The sequence below is a fragment of the Mauremys mutica genome, chromosome 26, assembly GCF_020497125.1.
Source record: "Mauremys mutica isolate MM-2020 ecotype Southern chromosome 26, ASM2049712v1, whole genome shotgun sequence".
Taxonomy (NCBI): Eukaryota; Metazoa; Chordata; order Testudines; family Geoemydidae; genus Mauremys; species Mauremys mutica.
In genome coordinates this window covers 15,520,768-15,541,306 of record NC_059097.1, presented here as the reverse complement: position 1 = coordinate 15,541,306, position 20,539 = coordinate 15,520,768, and the positions used below count along the sequence as shown (strand labels likewise).

At 49.6% G+C, this 20,539-nt stretch overlaps 1 protein-coding gene across 1 annotated transcript in view; it reads left to right on the top strand.

Moving 5' to 3' along the window:
- Positions 1–20,539, top strand: part of LOC123356631 — an 871,996-nt gene that overhangs the window by 213,886 nt on the left and 637,571 nt on the right. The window contains 3 exon segments of the mRNA XM_044999988.1: positions 9,197–9,248; positions 13,903–14,921; positions 15,006–15,761. Of these exon segments, the coding sequence (XP_044855923.1) occupies positions 9,197–9,248; positions 13,903–14,921; positions 15,006–15,761 (1,827 nt within the window).

Here is a 20,539-nt window from a genome sequence, read left to right as displayed (position 1 = left end):
ATAAATGTGCCAACCCTGCCTCCATCTGTCAGCTGGGAGACACAAAGATTCTCTCTTTCTACCCTCTGATACCTCCTCGCTGCTCTAAGCAAAGTGGGGTGGGACTCTGTTAACATGGGCTTCCCGGAGCCTCCATTTACCTGGTGCTGCTGTTCCATGAATAGTGGGGCTGTGAGTGGGGCAGCAGGTCCTGAGTGTTGGACTCTTGCTCTTTCAGGGGCCGGTGACCTTCGAGGAGGTGGCTGTGTATTTCACCAGGGGAGAGGGGGCTCTGCTGGACCCCGCTCAGAGAGCCCTCTACAGGGATGTCATGCAGGAGAACTACGAGAATGTGACCTCGCTGGGTAAGGAGTCCTGTCCCCTGGGTTTTTAGAAGCTGTGGGGTCTCTGAAGAACCTGAGCAGTAATAACTTTATACCTTTATTCATCATCCAAGTTTTGACAAGTTTCCTTTAAATGACTGCTTCATGGAGCAGCTGGTACGGGAACCCACAAGGGGAGAGGCGACTCTAGATTTAATCCTGAGTGGAGCGCAGGAGCTGGTCCAAGAGGTAACTATAGCAGGACCGCTTGGAAATAGTGACCATAATACAATAGCATTCAACATCCCTGGGGTGGGAAGAACATCTCAACTGCCCAACACTGTGGCCTTTAATTTCAAAAGGGGGAAGTATACAAAAATTAGGGGGTTAGTTAGACAAAAGTTAAAAGGTACAGTGACTAAAATGAAATCCCTGCAAGTTGCGTGGGCCCTTTTTAAAGACACCATAATAGAGGCCCAACTTCAGTGTATACCCCAAATTAAGAAAAACAGTAAAAGAACTAAAAAAGAGCCACCGTGGCTTAACAACCATGTAAAAGAAGCAGTGAGAGATAAAAAGGCTTCCTTTAAAAAGTGGAAGTCAAATCCTAGTGAGGCAAATAGAAAGGAGCACAAACACTGCCAACTTAAGTGCAAGAGTGTAATAAGAAAAGCCAAAGAGGAGTTTGAAGAACGGCTAGCCAAAAACTCCAAAGGTAATAACAAAATGTTTTTTAAGTATGTCAGAAGCAGGAAGCCTGCTAAACAACCAGTGGGGCCCCTTGATGATGAAAATACAAAAGGAGCGCTTAAAGATGATAAAGTCATTGCGGAGAAACTAAATGGATTCTTTGCTTCAGTCTTCACAGCTGAGGATGTTAGGGAGATTCCCAAACCTGAGCTGGCTTTTGTAGGTGACAAATCTGAGGAACTGTCACAGATTGAAGTGTCACTAGAGGAGGTTTTGGAATTAATTGATAAACTCAACATTAACAAGTCACCGGGACCAGATGGCATTCACTCAAGAGTTCTGAAAGAACTCAAATGTGAAATTGCGGAACTATTAACTAAGGTTTGTAACCTGTCCTTTAAATCGGCTTTGGTACCCAATGACTGGAAGTTAGCTAATGTAACGCCAATATTTAAAAAGGGCTCTAGGGGTGATCCCGGCAATTACAGACCGGTAAGTCTAACGTCGGTACCGGGCAAATTAGTTGAAACAATAGTAAAGAATAAAATTGTCAGACACATAGAAAAACATAAACTCTTGAGCAATAGTCAACATGGTTTCTGTAAAGGGAAATCGTGTCTTACTAATCTATTAGAGTTCTTTGAAGGGGTCAACAAACATGTGGACAAGGGGGATCCGGTGGACATAGTGTACTTAGATTTCCAGAAAGCCTTTGACAAGGTCCCTCACCAAAGGCTCTTATGTAAATTAAGCTGTCATGGGATAAAAGGAAAGGTCCTTTCATGGATTGAGAACTGGTTAAAGGACAGGGAACAAAGGGTAGGAATTAATGGTAAATTCTCAGAATGGAGAGGGGTAACTAGTGGTGTTGCCCAAGGATCAGTCCTAGGACCAATCCTATTCAATTTATTCATTAATGATCTGGAGAAAGGGGTAAACAGTGAGGTGGCAAAGTTTGCAGATGATACTAAACTGCTCAAGATAGTTAAGACCAAAGCAGATTGTGAAGAACTTCAAAAAGATCTCACAAAACTAAGTGATTGGGCAACAAAATGGCAAATGAAATTGAATGTGGATAAATGTAAAGTAATGCACATTGGAAAAAATAGCCCCAACTATACATACAACATGATGGGGGCTAATTTAGCTACAACGAGTCAGGAAAAAGATCTTGGAGTTATGGTGGATAGTTCTCTGAAGATGTCCACGCAGTGTGCAGAGGCGGTCAAAAAAGCAAACAGGATGTTAGGAATCATTAAAAAGGGGATAGAGAATAAGACTGAGAATATATTATTGCCCTTATATAAATCCATGGTACGCCCACATCTCGAATACTGTGTACAGATGTGGTCTCCTCACCTCAAAAAAGATATTCTAGCGCTAGAAAAGGTTCAGAAAAGAGCAACTAAAATGATTAGGGGTTTAGAGAGGGTCCCATATGAGGAAAGATTAAAGAGGCTAGGACTCTTCAGTTTGGAAAAGAGAAGACTAAGGGGGGACATGATAGAGGTCTATAAAATCATGAGTGATGTGGAGAAAGTGGATAAGGAAAAGTTATTTACTTATTCCCATAATATAAGAACTAGGGGTCACCAAATGAAATTAATAGGCAGCAGGTTTAAAACAAATAAAAGGAAATTCTTCTTCACGCAGCGCACAGTCAACTTGTGGAACTCCTTACCTGAGGAGGTTGTGAAGGCTAGGACTATAACAATGTTTAAAAGGGGACTGGATAAATTCATGGTGGCTAAGTCCATAAATGGCTATTAGCCAGGATGGGTAAGAATGGTGTCCCTAGCCTCTGTTCGTCAGAGGATGGAGATGGATGGCAGGAGAGAGATCACTTGATCATTGCCTGTTAGGTTCACTCCCTCAGGGGCACCTGGCATTGGCCACTGTCGGTAGACAGATACTGAGCTAGATGGACCTTTGGTCTGACCCGGTACGGCCTTTCTTATGTTCTTATTATCCCGGTAACTCCAGAGCCCCGTCACCCGCAGCTTGGAAAGGCCCCCAGACCCCACTGTATTCGGCTGCAGAAAGAGGTGGTTTGCCCATGGATGCACAGGCTGTCTGGACAGGGCAGCTCAGCTGCGGTCCCTGCACACAGCCGCGGGTGGGTGTCCTGGGTCAGGAGAAGTCAGTGTCCCCGTCCCCCCGCAAGCCTTCAAACTGGGACATGGTGCACCAGTGCCAATCAGAGCGCACTAGTGTAAATTCTGTCTGTCCTAAGGGTTTGCACCAGCGCCTGAAACACCAGGGTGGCAGAGACCTTCAGTGCCCAAAACAGCCCTAGAACTGGGCTCTATTTCTAGCTCGGTCACGGACAGCCTGGGAGACCTCGGGCACGTCAAGGTTTCTCCTGCCCACTTCAGTCTCTTTACCCAGCTGCCACTCACTGGGGTCTCCTCTCTCCAGAGCTGCTCACCACTCAGATCCGTGTGGGTGTCCCCAGAGCTAAGGCAGGTCAGCTCGGGAACAGTCTGACAAGGGGGCTGGCAGGTAGGACACACCTCGGGCAGAGATAATCCACACAGACCGGGCCCTGCCTCGGCCGGGGGAGCCGGGCAGAGAGATGACAGCGTGAGGCCCTAGGCTGCCCTACAAGAGATAGGTAGGAAAACACAACACGCAGAATAAACCCACCGCAGCATAACGTCAGGCACTTCAGAGACAAAACCAACCCCCCCCTCAGACCCACACACACACACACAGCCCCCCCCACAGCCCCTCCCCAAACACCCCCCCACACCCCCCCCAACACACACAGCACGGTGGGGGGGCAGTTGCTGGTCGGGGATAGGAGCTGAGCGGTTCCCACCAGGGTCTGACCGAGGAGCGGGGCGGGGGGGAGCGGCGCCGTTGGCCCCCAAGGCCCCGCCCCGCGGGACCCGGGCACAGGGTCGATCCGGGCGGGGCCCCGCGCTCGGCCCGGTCCGGCGGCAGCAGAGAAGGTGGGAGAAGGGGGGGGGGGGGGGGTTGGGATGTTTTATATCCGTGTCTGAGAGTTGGGGGGGGAAACGGGTCACAGACTCCGCCCCCGGCAGCGGGGAGACAAACTCCCAGCGCGGGGGGGGGTCTGTGGCTGTGACGGGGGGGGCGGGGCGGTGAGAGGGGATCCCGGGGTGGGAGGGGCGGTGTGAGGGTGGTCCGGGGGGGGAGGGGATTTTACGGGACTCTGCGGCGCACCGAGGCAGTGACGGTTCCCCCCCTGCACACGGGCCGCAGGGAGCCGGGAGGGGGGAGGGGCAGGGGCGAGACACGGACACACACTCACCTTCCCCCCCGGGGGGTTTCCCGACCCCCCCACTGGCCCCCCCCCCATCGCTACGGAGGCCGCACAGGGACCCCCCCGCCCCAGCTTCCGGCCCGGCCCAGGGCGGGGGGGGTCTCGGGCCCAGGTGTCTCTTCCCCCCGCCCCGCTCGGTTCTTACCGGCTCGGCCGCGCGCCCGAAGCCCCCCCCCCCCCCACTCCCAGCAGCGGCTGGAAATGGCGCATTCCGTGGGGGACCGGGAGAGGAGACACGTGACTGGTCCGGCCGTTGGAGCGCGGCGCGGGGGGGGAGGGAGTCACGTGACGGGGCCGGCCGTTCGGACCATTGGAGCGCGGCGCGCGGGGGGGGAGGAGTCACGTGACGGGGCCGGCCGTTAGGGCCGTTGGAGCGCCGTGGGGTGGGGGAGGAGTCACGTGACGGGTCCGGCCGTTAGGGCCGTTGGAGCGCGGCGCGCGGGGGGGGGGGAGTCACGTGACAGGTCCGGCCGTTTGGGCCGTTGGAGCGCTGCGCGGGGGTGGGAGGAGTCACGTGACGGGTCCTGCCGTTAGGGCCGTTGGAGCGCGGCGCAGGGTGGGGTAGGAGTCACGTGACGGGGCCGGCCGTTAGGGCCGTTGGAGCGCGGCGCGGGGCGGGGGAGGAGTCACGTGACGGGTCCGGCCGTTGGAGCGCGGCGCGGGAGGGGGGAGGAGTCACGTGACGGGTCCGGCCATTCGGGCCGTTGGAGCGCGGCGCGGGGGGGGGGAGGAGTCACGTGACGGGTCCGGCCGTTAGGGCCGTTGGAGCGCGGCGCGGGGGGGAGGGGGGAGGAGTCACGTGACGGGGCCGGCCGTTCGGGCCGTTGGAGCGCGGCGGGGGGGGGAGGAGTCACGTGACGGGTCCGGCCGTTCGGGCCGTTGGAGCGCGGCGCGGGAGGGGGGAGGAGTCACGTGACGGGTCCGGCCGTTAGGGCCGTTGGAGCACGGCGGCGGGGGGGAGGAGTCACGTGACGGGTCCGGCCGTTAGGGCCGTTGGAGCGCTGCGCGCGGGGGAGGAGTCACGTGACGGGTCGGGCCGTTGGAGCCCGGCTTCTTAAGCATGTTAAAAAACTTATATACTTTATATACAACAATAGTTTAGTTCTATATTATAGCCATAAAAAGAGACCTTCTAAAAACATTAAACTGTCTGACTGGCACCATGCGAAACTTTAAATGAGAGAGAGACTAAATGAAGACTCGGCCCAGCTCTTCTGACAGGTGCCGAACCCGGATCTTTTGGATGCTTGAGGCGCTGTCCCTTGTTTGTGTGTGAATACGTGAAAAGGGAGGTAAGGTTTGTGGGTACAGAGCACTCCCCTGACCCCAAGGTGGTAACCAGAGTGGCCCCATTCATTTTCTCTACTGGCTTCCTCCTCGATTATTTCCAATGACTTGGCTGCCTATGCCCCTGTCACTGGTCCAGGGATGGTTGCAAATTTGGAGGGATGGGGTTTGTGGTCGAAAACACTCACGAGTTGCTTCCTCCTGGCTAATGTGCCAAATTGACCTATTGGATGAGTGAGGCGCGCGCTTTCACTCGTTTGTGTGTGTGTGACATTATTGATATAAACTGGGACCATGTAGAACATGGTTTGCAACCAAGGTCCTGTAGTGGCACCAAATCTTAGGTAAAGGGGGTCATATACGGTGGCTAAGACCAGGTTATGGGTTGGTGGTTATGATTATGCTGTCTGTATGTCTGTATCATTTTGTAGTTGAAGTTATAAGTACTGGCTCTGTACTGTCTGTATTTTGTATTTGTGCTCTGCTTCTGGGTGACACCGCAGACAAGTTGGTGTTAGCTCTGATAAGTTCGCTTGATGGCCTATTAACGACCATCAGCTACACAATTGACCCATGGAGGGAGGCAGACACGCCTCGTGACTCAGCAAAGTATGCAGGGACTTGCCCATGTGACTCCAGACTCCATTTTGCTGTAATTTTCCACAGTAAGGACAAAGAGGTTCTTACACCAGGAAAAGCCTATATAAGGCTAATGCCTCATCTCCATCTTGTCTTCAGTCCTGCTTCTTACCTCTGGAGGGATTTTGCTAGGAAATGAAGCTCTACACAAGGGACTAGTGACCCATCCCAGCGGGGGATGTTCTCCAGAGACTTGATTTGAACCTGCAGTTTACTCCATCACTGTTACAAGCCTGAACTAAGAACTTTGTCATTACTGTATGTAATTGATTCCATTTAACCAATTCTAGCTCTCATCTCTACCTTTTTCCATTTATGAATAAACCTTTAGATTTTATATTCTAAAGGATTGGCAACAGCGTGATTTGTGGGTAAGATCTGATGTGTATATTGACCTGGGGCTGGGGCTTGGTTTGGGGGTACAGAGGATGCCCCTGACCCCAAGGTGATAAACAGAGTGGCCCCATTCATTTTTTCCACTGGCTTCCTCCTTGATTATTTCCAATGACTTGGCTGCCTATGCACCCGTCACTGGTCCGGGGATGGTTGTGCCCCTGTCACTGGTCCGGGGACACGCAGCGCACAGTCAACTCGTGGAACTCCTTACCTGAGGAGGTTGTGAAGGCTAGGACTATAACAATGTTTAAAAGGGGACTGGATAAATTCATGGTGGCTAAGTCCATAAATGGCTATTAGCCAGGATGGGTAAGAATGGTGTCCCTAGCCTCTGTTCCTCAGAGAATGGAAATGGATGGCAGGAGAGAGATCACTTGATCATTGCCTGTTAGGTTCACTCCCTCAGGGGCACCTGGCATTGGCCACTGTCGGTAGACAGATACTGGGCTAGATGGACCTTTGGTCTGACCTGGTACGGCCTTTCTTATGTTCTTACGTTATGTTCTTGCCCCCTTTTTTTGCTTCATCTCCCACCCACTAGTATAATTTTTGGACATGTGCCTTTTTGGTGCCATCAGTCATTTAAAAACTGCATCGAATGTATCCTTACTGGCTACATTAATAACTACATTAATCGCTGTAGCTTTCATGCCTTTTCCTCAGTGTTAGAGGAAAATATGCTGCCTGCAGAATTCTAAATTGAGTGAATAGGTGTGTGACTCATGCCTGGCTTGTGTGACAGTCAGATGAGCTCCTCTTTCGATAGGAGAGCGAATAATGCCTCATCTCCATCTTGTCTTCAATCCTGCTTCTACCTCTGGAGGGACTTTGCTCCATGCTGAAGCTCTGCACAAGGGACTGAGGACCCATCCCAGCGGGGGATGTTCTCCAGAGACTTGATTTGAACCTGCAGTTTATGCCATCACTGCTGCAGCCTGAACTAAGAACTTTGCCATTACTGTATGTAATTGATTCCATTTAACCAATTCTAGCTCTCATCTCTACCTTTTTCCCTTTATAAATAAACCTTTAGATTTTAGATTCTAAAGGATTGGCAACAGCGTGATTTGTGGGTAAGATCTGATGTGTATATTGACCTGGGTCTGGGGCTTGGTCCTTTGGGATCGAGAGAACCTTTTTCTTTTATTGGGGTGTTGGTTTTCGTAACCATTCATCCCCAGGACGAGTGGGACTGGTGGTGATACTGGGAAACTGGGGTGTCTAAGGAAATTGCTTGTGTGACTTGTGGTTAGCCAGTGGGGTGAGACCAAAGTCCTTTTTGTCTGGCTGGTTTGGTTTGCCTTAGAGGTGGAAAAACCCCAGCCTAGGGTTGTGACTGCCCTGTTTGAGCAATTGGTCCTGAATTGGCACTCTCAGTTGGGTCCCACCAGAACCGCACCGTCACAGTGGCGTAGTCGTGCTTGGATCCACAGAACCAGGTCAATTAAGCTTTGGGTCAGAACCCCACGCTATCCAAATTCGAATTTTGGGTTTGAGAGTTTGGTTGGTTAAAGATCAGTGACCATGAGACAGAAAGCATCAGGAAAAGCAAGGAAACTGCAAGCCTTGAGAGACAGCCTGCGGTTTGAATATGAGCAAAAACTGGCAGAAATTCGAATGGAAGAGACGCAAGCCTTGGCCCAGCTGGAGAAGGAGGCTGCTGAGAGAGAAAAAGAGGCTGCTGAGAGAGAAGAAAAAGCTCGTAAGGGGCGTCTGGAGCTGCTGGCTGCTGAGAAGAAAACTCGACAGATGCAACAAGAGACTCACAAGATGCAACAAGAAACTGCCAGACTTCAGCTCCAAGTCAAAAAAGCAATGGAAGAACGGCAGAGCCTGTGTCCTCTTGAATGTCCAGTTTGTAACAATGTTGGTATGTTGTATAACTCTGAGCAGTTGTCTGGGGGTAACCAAATGTACCCCAACAGTGCCACCTTTTATGTCAATGCTGTTACTGTGGGTTCAGTAGAGGGTGGCCCCATAAATTGTGCCAGTGCTATGTATGGGAGTGGTAATGGAAAATTCATAGAGTGTAAAAGTCAATGGAAAAAGCTGTTTAGGGCAAATTATGGCTTCTAACATCACTCTTGTTAAAGCAGATCCGGTCAAAGAGGAAGATTATTTACCGAATCAGAGTGTGAGTGTTGTGATCCTCTATGAGTTTACGGTCCGTGTGCCTTTAGCCAGAATCCACCTTGAGTGGAATGGGGCTCAGCATGCAGTGATTGCTGGCGTCAGGAAGTTATGGCCTAAAGATCTTTTAACTGGAGAAAATGTTAAAGCTTTGTTCAGTCCAGACAGCCAGTCACAGGAGAGGAATGATCTTAAACCTGTATCTATTATGAGCAATGATTTGCCTGAGGTGGGTTGCTCCAAAGGTTTGTCTGTGCCAAAAAGCTGTGTGTCTGTGAGTGGAGTTTCTGAATGTCTGTCTAATGTCCCAGAAGTGAATCTGGGTTAGATCAAGAGCAGAAAGATCTCATTGGTGAGGAAAATGTTTCTCAAGAGCAAATTAAAGTAGATGGTCAGGTTAAAGCCCTAACTGAGGAAGGAGAGGGTAAATTTGTGATAGGTGATGGATTGGTGGCTAGTACAGCTTGTAGAAGTGAACCTGAAATGGGTAACTGTGATTTGCTGGAAGTAGCTCAGTGTAGTGAAAAAAGCAGCAGCTTATCCATTGGGAGTGGCAATGTGCCTGGTAGGGAAAGTTTGGAGGAGCCTAGGCAGCCTTGTGAGCTGATGGCTTTGTCTAGTCAGCAGTTTGGGAAGGGAGGGATAGTGGAAGAGGAGTGTCCCTGTCCCTTACCTGTGTCCTGTGTGGAGAAATGTGACAGTGAAGGAAATGTGCCTGTGTCTGTCAGGGGTATTGACTTGCCTATGGAGGCAGCTACCCCAGTCTCCAAGCAGTTGTCTGTGAACAGCCCTGTGTGCTGGGACAAGGGAAATGAGATCCCAAGCTGTGTGTCTGGGGAAGGACAATGTGTCTCCGGCTTTTCTGTGTCTGTGGAGCAGACAGAAGGTGCCTTTCAGCCTGTGATGGTTGAGGGTAATTCAGTTGTCTCGGAGTTGGTTGTAAATACAGCTAAGGCCCAGGAAGGGAATGGTCCTAAGTTTGTGTCTGCTGGGGGGAATGGCTCTGTGACTAGGTTGCATCCAGTTAGTGCCATAGCAAAATCCCAGAGACCAGACGATTCTGGTGCTTGTAGTTTGCCAGTTGCTAATGTGTGGTTGGAAAAGGGTGTAGCAACGCTGTCTGATCAGGGTGATACCCCAGCCAGGCACAAGGAGAGCATGAAGGTGATTTAATTGTGTTACCTACTGACAGTTTGACAACTTGTAGCAAGAAGGAAAAGATTCCTGAACTTGTTCCAGGCCAGGGAAAGGAGAGTGCTTCTAACCTGTTACCTAGGAAGTCTATAAGTCTGCCTGACAGGGGATTGTGTAGAGATCTGCCTGATGGGCCAGAGGTGATTCTGGATGTAAGTGAGACCCAGCAAGAGTCTGTGGTTGCTCAGGGAAGTGTTCCTTTAGAGCAAGCCCTAGGTGAAGAGGGTGAGAGCAGAATTTCTGAGAGGGGTGAATTGCTGCTTAGAAAAGCTCATAGGGAAAGAAATCCTCATGGTAGCCTATGCAAGCAGTTTACTGCAACTGAAGGGTGTGAAAGTGATTTAATCAAGAAAGTTTCAGTTCCTAACAGCCAGAAATTTTCTGTTGTGAATGGATCCACTGACTTTCCTTTTGAGAGATCCAGTGTGGGTAGCTTTGAAAAGGTCTCAGATGGAGTAGGAGCTGTTAAGAAAGTTAAGCAGCCGTATAACCAGGTGGCTGTGTGTGGCCAGCGTGTTGGGAAGACAAAGGTGTTGGAACAGAAATGTCTCCATGCTGAATCTGTAAGTGAGCAGTCTGTGCTTCAGGGGCTGAGGACAGATTGGGTTACTGGTGTTTCAGAGCAGAACAGTTTTATGGCTGAACTCTTAAGGATGCAGGGGAGAGCAAGCCAGCTCTCACCCTCAGCCCCTTTGGATTTGTGTGGTATCTCTGTAAGACAAAGTCCAGCCCTAAAATCCATAGCAGCTAAGAAGTTAAAAGCTAGTGTTTGTGTTGATGCCAATTACCTGGCTGGCTGGGAGAAGAAAGACCTGCTAATAGCTGTTAGCACAGAGAACCCACCCCATCAGCCAGTGAATTCTGTTAAGCAAGAGAAATCAGGGTTTAATCCTGCAGGACTCTCACTCATTAGCCCCCTCCCTGTATAACCTCCCTATCTCTGTGCACAGCGACCCCGGCCACCGACCCTGAGTCCTTGCTGCATCCTCCCGCCCAGAGCAGGGCCCCTTCCCAGGCACACATGGGCACTTTGTTGATGATGTCACAGGCTGGTGGTGTAGCCTGGACAGTGTTTACACCGATAAGATGACGTGTTGGGGTGCAGCTCGCCCTTGTACATGGCTACTCACCGTTACTGGAGGAGATGAAATTGGGTGAAACACACAGACACTTGATTTATAGTTGAAATCATAGGCAAGGATCAATACACGTAACGATTACAGTCAGAGAAGTATAGTAAAGAGGGGCTTGCACTGTGCGGACTTACAAGCTATGGACACCATTGGAAACAAAGATCGAGGCGCAAGGGAGCCCATCAGATGGGAGGCCCTGCTTCAGTTTACACTGTCTCGGGGACCTGACAAAATGAAAAACTGGTCACTAGGAGACGTATTTTCTCCGCTTCCTTATGGTAATAGGATGGCAATATACCACATCTGCTCCTTTGCTCTGATTATAATAATGTCAATAGCTGCCCCAAACCATACCTGGCCTTTGGGAAGTCCATAATTAAGCATCAAGCCTCAATACTCATGATTTACATCACTGATTAATAAATCATTCTAATATATGAATGCATCCAACTGCTGAGATACTTCATAGCAAACTAATTGCTAGAGCCCGCCCCAGACTTCCTTCTTTCAGAATCCTGTGGCGGATTCCACCCGCTTGTGGTTCCTCATTAGTCTCTCAAAATGAGGGTGCGAAATATCTGATCTGGGATTGTCTCCTTAGGCCTATTCAGGTAAATCCCACACCTCCCACAAAGGCTCCACCTAATACAACACCACTGGCCATCACATACAGCCCCTCTCCAGTGCATTATCAACGATCTACAAGCTATCCTGGAAAACGATCCCTCACTCTCACAGAGCTTGGCAGGCAGGCCAGGTCCTCGCTTACAGACAACCCCAGAACCTGAAGCAAATACTCACCAGCAACTACACACCACACCACAGAAACACCAACCCAGGAACCAATCTCTGTAGCAAACCTCATTGCCTACTCTATCCCCAGATCTACTCTAGTGACACCATCAGAGGACCCAACCACATCAGCCACACCATCAAGGGCTCATTCACCTGCACGTCTACTAATGTGATATATGCCATCATGTGCCAGCAATGCCCCTCTGCCATGTACATTGGCCAAACCGGACAGTCTCTAGGTAAAAGAATAAATGGACACAAATTGGACATCAGGAATGGTAACATACACAAGCCAGTAGGTGAACACTTCAATCTCCCTGGTCATTCTATAACAGATTTCAAAGTCACTATTCTTGAACAAAAAAACTTCAGAAACAGCCTTCGAAGAGAAACAGCAGAACTAAAATTCATTTTCAAATTTAACACCATTAATCTGGGCTTCAATAGGGACTGGGAGTGGCTGGCTCCTTACAGAAGCAGCTTCGCCTCTCTTGGAATTGACACCTCCTCATCTATTATTGGGAGTGGACTACATCCACCCTGATTGAATTGGCCCTGTCAACACTGGTTCTCCACTTGTGAGATAACTCCCTCCTCCTCATGTGTCAGTATATAATGCCTGCATCTGTAACTTTCACTCCATGCACCTGAAGATGTGAGGTTGTTTTACCCACGAAAGCTTATACCCAAATAAATCTGTTAGTCTTTAAGGTGCCACCAGACTCCTTGATGTTTTTGTGGATACAGACTGACACGGCTACCCCCGATACTTGACAATTCTAACATATCCTAACATAATTCTCTAACCAATTATATCCCACTACGTAATTTACTCACACCTAGCAACATGAATTTTACAGCACATAGAAACAATTAGAGAACCAGACTGATTAACAAGGTAAAAGTGGTGACCATAAAGATAAGACAATAAAGAAAAGAGAGTTTGACAACCACAGCCATTGATAAGGGATTTATTGCCAGAGAGGATGATTTATAATAATAATACTAACTCTTCTGTCACTTTGAGCCAAGGAAGCTGGCCTTGGTATTCTACTGCTTAAAAATGAGCAGGGATTACAACCATGGAATATTCTTTGTGATGAGTATCCCACAAATTCCACTGACCTCCCTTCTTTTCTTTGCCTGGAGTAGGGTTTCCAATTTCCAAACCTGATGTGATCTCGCAGCTGGAACGAGGGGAAGAGCCGTGGGTCCCGGACCTCCAGGCCTCTGAGAAAGAAGTGCTCCCGAGAGCTGCCTGCACAGGTGAGGACTTGGTTAAACCAACTCAACAACTGTGTGGGAATGCAGGAAACATTTGGGATGCCCTACAAAGACCCTGTGAGCTCTCCAAGCTCAGGATTGTTCCCTGCAGATGTGGAATCATTATGGCAGATGTCACTCATGGCTTCCCTCCTATTCTGACTGACAACTTGCAGCAGGTCCCTCCCCGGTCTCGCTTTCCCTTGAGTGTTCTGGTGAGATGTGGACCAAAACTGATCCCTTCCTCTCTCCTCTGGGGAAGGGTTTGGGGAAAATCAGCTCCTGATAGGTTTGGTCTCTCCCACACATATTTTGGTTTGTTCATCCCTTTTTCCATTCCTCTCTCTGAGATTTCCTTTCTTTCCGGCACAGGGAGTGATCTATGCCTGGATTCGCTCTGTCTCCCATCAGGTGATGGGATGGTGCGTGAGAATGAGAAGGAGAAACCCCAGCAGGAAGACGCTGAGCAAGTAGAACCACATGGAACGTTATCAGGAAGATCCAAAGGGAATGTGTCCGGGCGTTGTGCACTCCCAGAAAAAGCAAAAGCCTGTGAGACGCAGCAGATGCCAGATGCAAACTTCAGTAGCCACTCAGACCTTATAACCCGCGACAGAATCCACTTGGAAGGGAGACGCTACACATGCCATGAGTGCGGGAAAAGCTTCAATCAGAGCTCAGACCTTCTCTTACATCGTAGAACCCACACAGGAGAGACGCCCTACACGTGCTCTGAGTGCGGGACAAGCTTTAAGCGCAGCTCTGACCTGAGCGCACATGGGAGAATCCACACGGGTGAGAAACCTTATGGATGCGCTGAGTGCGGGAAAAGCTTTAGTCACCGTTCAAACCTTATCTCACATCAGAGAATCCACACAGGAGAGAAGCCCTTCACATGCTCTGAGTGCGGGAAAAGCTTTAAGGACAGCTCTGCCCTGAGCGCACATAGGAGAATCCACACGGGTGAGAAACCTTATGGATGCTCTGAGTGCGGGAAAAGCTTCAGTCAGCGTTCAAACCTTATCACACATCGTAGAACCCACACAGGAGAGATGCCCTACACATGCTCTGAGTGTGGGAAAAGCTTTAAGGACAGCTCTGCCCTGAGCGCACATAGGAGAATCCACACGGGTGAGAAACCTTATGGATGCTCTGAGTGCGGGAAAAGATTCAGTCAGTGTTCACACCTTATCACACATCATAGAACCCACACAGGAGAGATGCCCTACACATGCGCTGAGTGTGGGAAAAGCTTTAAGCAGAGCTTTGACCTGAGCGCACATAGGAGAATCCACACGGGTGAGAAACCTTATGGATGCTCTGAGTGCGGGAAAAGCTTTAGTCAGCGTTCAAACCTTATCTCACATCAGAGAATCCACACAGGAGTGAAGCCCTACACGTGCTCTGAGTGCGGGAAAAGCTTTAAGGACAGCTCTGCCCTGAGCACACATAGGAGAATCCACACGGGTGAGAAAACTTATGGATGCGCTGAGTGCGGGAAAAGCTTCAGTCAGCGTTCAAACCTTATCACACATCTTAGAATCCACACAGGAGAGACGCCCTACACATGCTCTCAGTGCGGGAAAAGCTTTAAGGACAGCTCTGCCCTGAGCGCACATAGGAGAATCCACACGGGTGAGAAACCTTATGGATGCTCTGAGTGCGGGAAAAGCTTTAGTCAGCGTTCAAACCTTATCTCACATCAGAGAATCCACACAGGAGTGAAGCCCTACACGTGCTCTGAGTGCGGGAAAAGCTTTAAGGACAGCTCTGCCCTGAGCACACATAGGAGAATCCACACGGGTGAGAAAACTTATGGATGCGCTGAGTGCGGGAAAAGCTTCAGTCAGCGTTCAAACCTTATCACACATCGTAGAACCCACACAGGAGAGACGCCCTACACATGCTCTGAGTGTGGGAAAAGCTTTAAGGACAGCTCTGCCCTGAGCGCACATAGGAGAATCCACACGGGTGAGAAACCTTATGGATGCTCTGAGTGCGGGAAAAGCTTCAGTCAGCGTTCACACCTTATCACACATCGTAGAACCCACACAGGAGAGAGGCCCTACACATGCTCTGAGTGTGGGAAAAGCTTTAAGCAGAGCTTTGACCTGAGCAGACATCAGGGAATCCACACGGGTGAGAAACCTTATGGATGCTCTGAGTGCGGGAAAAGCTTCAGTCGGCGCTCACACCTTATCACACATCGTAGAATCCACACAGGAGAGACGCCCTACACATGCTCTCAGTGCGGGAAAAGCTTTAAGGACAGCTCTGCCCTGAGCGCACATAGGAGAATCCACACGGGTGAGAAACCTTATGGATGCGCTGAGTGCGGGAAAAGCTTTAATTACAGCTCTGCCCTGAGCTCACATAGGAGAATCCACACGGGTGAGAAACCTTATGGATGCTCTGAGTGCGGGAAAAGCTTTAGTCAGTGTTCAAACCTTATCTCACATCAGAGAATCCACACAGGAGAGACGCCCTACACATGCTCTCAGTGCGGGAAAAGCTTTAAGGACAGCTCTGCCCTGAGCGCACATAGGAGAATCCACACGGGTGAGAAACCTTATGGATGCTCTGAGTGCGGGAAAAGCTTTAATCACAGCTCTGCCCTGAGCGCACATAGGAGAATCCACACGGGTGAGAAACCTTATGGATGCTCTGAGTGCGGGAAAAGCTTTAGTCAGCGTTCAAACATTATCTCACATCAGAGAATCCACACAGGAGTGAAGCCCTACACGTGCTCTGACTGCGGGAAAAGCTTTAGTCAGCGTTCAAACCTTATCTCACATCAGAGAATCCACATTTGCTAATTCCCACATAGTGATCTGTGCACCATCTTCAATGTGGTCTCTCAGCTCCCCCAGATCAGTTGCCTGCTTCTGCCTTTTGCAGCTCACCCTTCTTTGGGGTCAGTCCTGTGATCTTTTCTATCAGCTCCTGTCCTTCTGAGTCGTAGGAGTGTGTGTCCCTCCAGCCAGGAATGTTCATCAGCTCCAGGTAGGGGAGAGAGGTTTGATCCCAACAAGCTACACTGAGGCAAAAACTACCTGTGCCTGACATCCACTAGGGCTGCACATGGCATTGGCTGCTCAAGTTAGTGATCTTGGGGTAAAAAGACAATTATAGTTGTAGAGCAGATGCAGCCCAGGTGCAGGGGTTGGCATTAGCTTTCCCCGTGACCTGACCTAAGCAAACCCTGAGCATCACCGTTATACTGTTCCCCCATTTCAAAGCAATTGTTAGTCATCAAGTTCCCCCTTTGGAAACCAATTTTCAGTCCCAGTTGCTCTGCTGTTGCTTCAGGTTGTGCTGCAGAGCAGATATTTTTACTACTGTTTTCATCACTTAAAATATACTGAACTATAACGAAGAGCAGGAACAGGGCAGGGCTAGGGGAAAATGTCATGTCACCCTCTGTAACAGCAGAGGAAGATAGGGTAAGTCAGAGGGATTCCCGTATTCCCCATCACCATCCCAGTCCCCCTGTTGTTCAGTTGGTTAGGTCAATATTTTTTCTAAAGGGCTGGGAGGAGGATTCTCTAGTAAATGACTTGGAACTAAGCAAAATGCCCCGACATTGGGCTCCCAAAGCAGTTGTGGCCCAGGCCCTGCAGGAGGTCGCCCCTGAAGAGATCTCCTTCCTCATCAGCTGCATGTTGCCTATTATTTGGGAAATGCAATCCCTGTCTAGGTAGGGATGGGAAAATGGAAGTGACATTCCTCTTCAGCTCCCCCGGGAGATGCTGCAAATGTGTAGAAAATGAAATCCCTGTTGAATGTGATATAGCTACCTATTTTTAATAGAGACCTGACATTTGGTGTCTTACAGGGATTCTAAGCTGCACCTGAATTTATTCCCTAATTTAAATTTGTGGCACCAGATTAAAGACATAAAAGGGCATAGTTGGGGGAGTTGTACCTCACTATCGCTACTGATCTGTTGTGCGGTTGCTGAAGAATTCTATACCAGAGAAGTGTCAAATTACTCCAAGTAACGTCAAAGGTGTGACAAGAACTCAGGTAGAAGTTGCAGGTAGTGGTGGTTGATTTTCACCCCAGAGATGGAAGCTGCAGTGACCTGTGGCCGAGGTAAACTATCTTTAGAACCTGCTCCCTAGTTAAGTGGCATTGGTCACACTCCTGGAGGATGCCATGATTAAATTGGGCACAACCATCTTTTACCATTTGGATCCAAAGTTTCATGAAGCACAGAGAGAAACAGCTGATTGCTTCAGAGCCATTCCATGCCCACGGGTCCCAATCTGGCTGCCTTGTTGGACAAGAAGCACTTCCATGCTGGCAAATGATGGTAGCCAATGAGGGAATGTATCCGATTCCAAGTTCAGACTGCAGGATACATGAATGCGGAGTCCAGAGTCTGTGGTTTGGTGTCTTAGTTTTGCTCTAGCGTCTGATGCATTTGTATCGCTTCTCCACCTCCTGCTACTGTGAAGGATTAGAAAGTGTGAAAATAGAGCACAGGTGGTTTTTCTCATGATGCAGCCTTCCCACGTCGTGCGAGAGCCCTTCCCCCCACACTTCTGGGAGAAGCCCCAGGGAGAAATGAACTCACAGAAATGGAAGGCTCCTAGGTTATTGTAGAATGTGTCTTCACACAAAGCTGACTGGGTGGAAATGGGAATTAAGAGAAAACTGCCCTATGGGTTTATATGTTGTGATTGTTGAATAAGTTGGTACCAGCGACAATGAAATGAAACATGAAGTTAATTAGTATCACGGAAGGGGCTGATTACGTGATAACTTTCAGTGTTACAATATAATTCAGGTTTTCTTCTCGTTCTCTCCCTGCCCCCTCCTACTATACAGGAAATGGAGGCTAATCCTGAAATTAAACCCTCACTCCAAAGGAATTAGAGTGGGGGAATAGGTGAGAGAAATAGCATGTGTGAGAATAGAGACCCAGGATAGACTGTAATTATTTCTATTTCAAATGGAATTTATTTTGATAAATTTTAAATCTTCTGTTAAGAGGAAAATTACTTGAGACAGGATGTGTAACCTTTTACCCAGTTAGAGGGTAACTGCCACAGACTTCTCCAGGTCTCTTGTTTGCAAAGCAAAGATGTCACATGAGGCAGGAGATGTCAAATCTACAATGGTGATGGATGTGTGATGGGAGCTTTTCTGGGTTGGTTATTTGGTTTGGTTTGGTTTCTTAATTTAATATAAATTTTGCAACCAGTTATTTTTATAGAGGCCGAGACCTCTGTTCCGTTCGAGCCCAGCTGTGTAACCCTCAGGCCTGGCTCTGGAATCCTCCCCAAAACTGGCCTTGTGTTTTTCTTTCATGTTTGGTATCTTTGGGGTTCACACATCCGCACTACATGCGGTTTGCAGCAACAGATACTTTGAGAAAGTGATGTGTAACTTGTTTGTCCCTGTGTATAAGAATGCACCCCTGGGGCGGTGTCTCTGTCTGCCCTGGGGGGCAGTGGAGAGTCCCGCCACTGACTGAGCCGGTGTATTGTCTGGGGCGCATATTGATAGTATGTCCTGTAGAGTCTGCAGGGAACTATTACTGTGCTTCGTTTGACAATAAACCTGGCCAGGTAGGGAACCGGAAAAAAAAAATAAAGCCGATTGGCAGCATTTCAGCAGCAGCTAAAACGTGCCACTTCATTCTTCGGCGGTAATTCGGCAGCGGGTCCTTCGGTCCCTCTCTTCCTCTTCGCCGACAGCTCAGAGGGGAAGAGAGGAACTGAGAGACCTGCCACCGAAGACCCGGACCTGCCGCCCCTTTCCATTGGCCGCCCCAAGCAGCTGCTTCCTTCGCTGGTGCCTGGAGCCGGCCCTGCATGTCCCCATCTATTAGTTACTTTGGGAACTTGTCTCTGCTCACAGGCTGCCACCAGCCTGTCTGGCCAGCTGCTGAGCTCTGTGGGGGTGAGTCCCTTGGCATAAGTGGCACCTGGGAGAAACCCTCCTGCCAGATGCACTGGTGGTATAGTGGTGAGCAGAGCTGCCTTCCAAGCAGTTGACTCGGGTTCGATTCCCGGCCCATGCAGGGCTGTGCCCTTTTCTTGGCCGGGAATTGGTTTAATTTCAGTCCCGTTGTATCAGTTTATCAGTGGAACGGGAGAATGAATGTCCCACATCCCAGCAGGTCATTCAACACCCAGTGGAGGAAGAAAGGGGCAGGACTATACAGTGAGCTGCTGGAGTCATCCTGGCATTACAATGTTTGGTTTATTTTTTTAAATGTTTCCTTTACCTCCCTCTCCATTTTGGACTCAGAGGCTTTAAGGGCAGAATTTAATCGTGATCATCTGGCTTAACCTCCTGCACCCCGTCCATCAACGTATCAAGCTCCGTCTTGAAGCCACTTTGGGTTTTTGCCCCACTGCTCCCGTTGGGAGGCTGTTCCAGAACTTCACTCCTCTGGTGGTTAGAAACCTTCACCTAATTTCAAGGTTAAGCTTGTTGATGGCCAGTTTATATCCATTAGTTCATTACTAGTGGGGGCCTGTGATAGTGTGGGGGAGGGAGGGAGAAAGCCTGGAGAACTGACCGTGGGAGCCAGAGAGATTCCCTGTTCCCCGACCACCCGTCTCTGGGAGGAACCAGCTGGAACTGCCCTTGGGAAGCTGCTGCTAATAACTCAGGTGTGAAAACATTCTGTTGGAATCAGATTAAAGCCTCCTCACACCCGGTGTCATGGTCACTGACCTGGCTCATTCCTGGGATGTTCCCAGCCACAGCAATGCAGTGAGTGGAACCAAATCCCTCTCCAGAGCCCAGGCGCACACACAAATCCTGGGGCTTTTCGTTCCTAGGCTGCTGGTGCCATCGTCTGGCCATTTGGTTTCACTCCTTTCTGTTAAAACTTTTAGCTTTCTGCACATCCAAGGAATGCATCCGACGAAGTGGGTATTCACCCACGAAAGCTCATGCTCCAATACGTCTGTTAGTCTATAAGGTGCCACAGGACTCTTTGCTGCCTGCACAGAAATGTTAATTCCCTGGGAGAGATTCGGGAGCGTCTCTCTGTTTTGTGTTGTTAAGGACTGAAATGTTCCCCGGGTTCCTCGGTCCCAACCTGCCTCCCGTTCTACTGCCCATGCAGCCCCATCCCAGCCCCCAGTCGATGCTGATCCCCTCAGCCCCATCTGCGCAGGGGGTGAACCCTATCACTGCGCATTGCCTAGTTCCCCTAACTCTGAGGGACTTCAGCTGCTCCGTGTCCCCGGGGACCCTCCACACCATTCCCCTGCTTACCACGGTTCAGATATTGCAGTGGCATGAGTCTGCTTCTCAGCACCTGCCTCTCACTTTAGAGGCCCCACATTAATAACCATTTTCAAGATGAACTTACTGCGGGTTTTATCGCAATATCTGGGTGGGGGGAACCTGTTAAAAATATTCATAAAACTCCTTTCCCAAAATTGTCCCAGGGC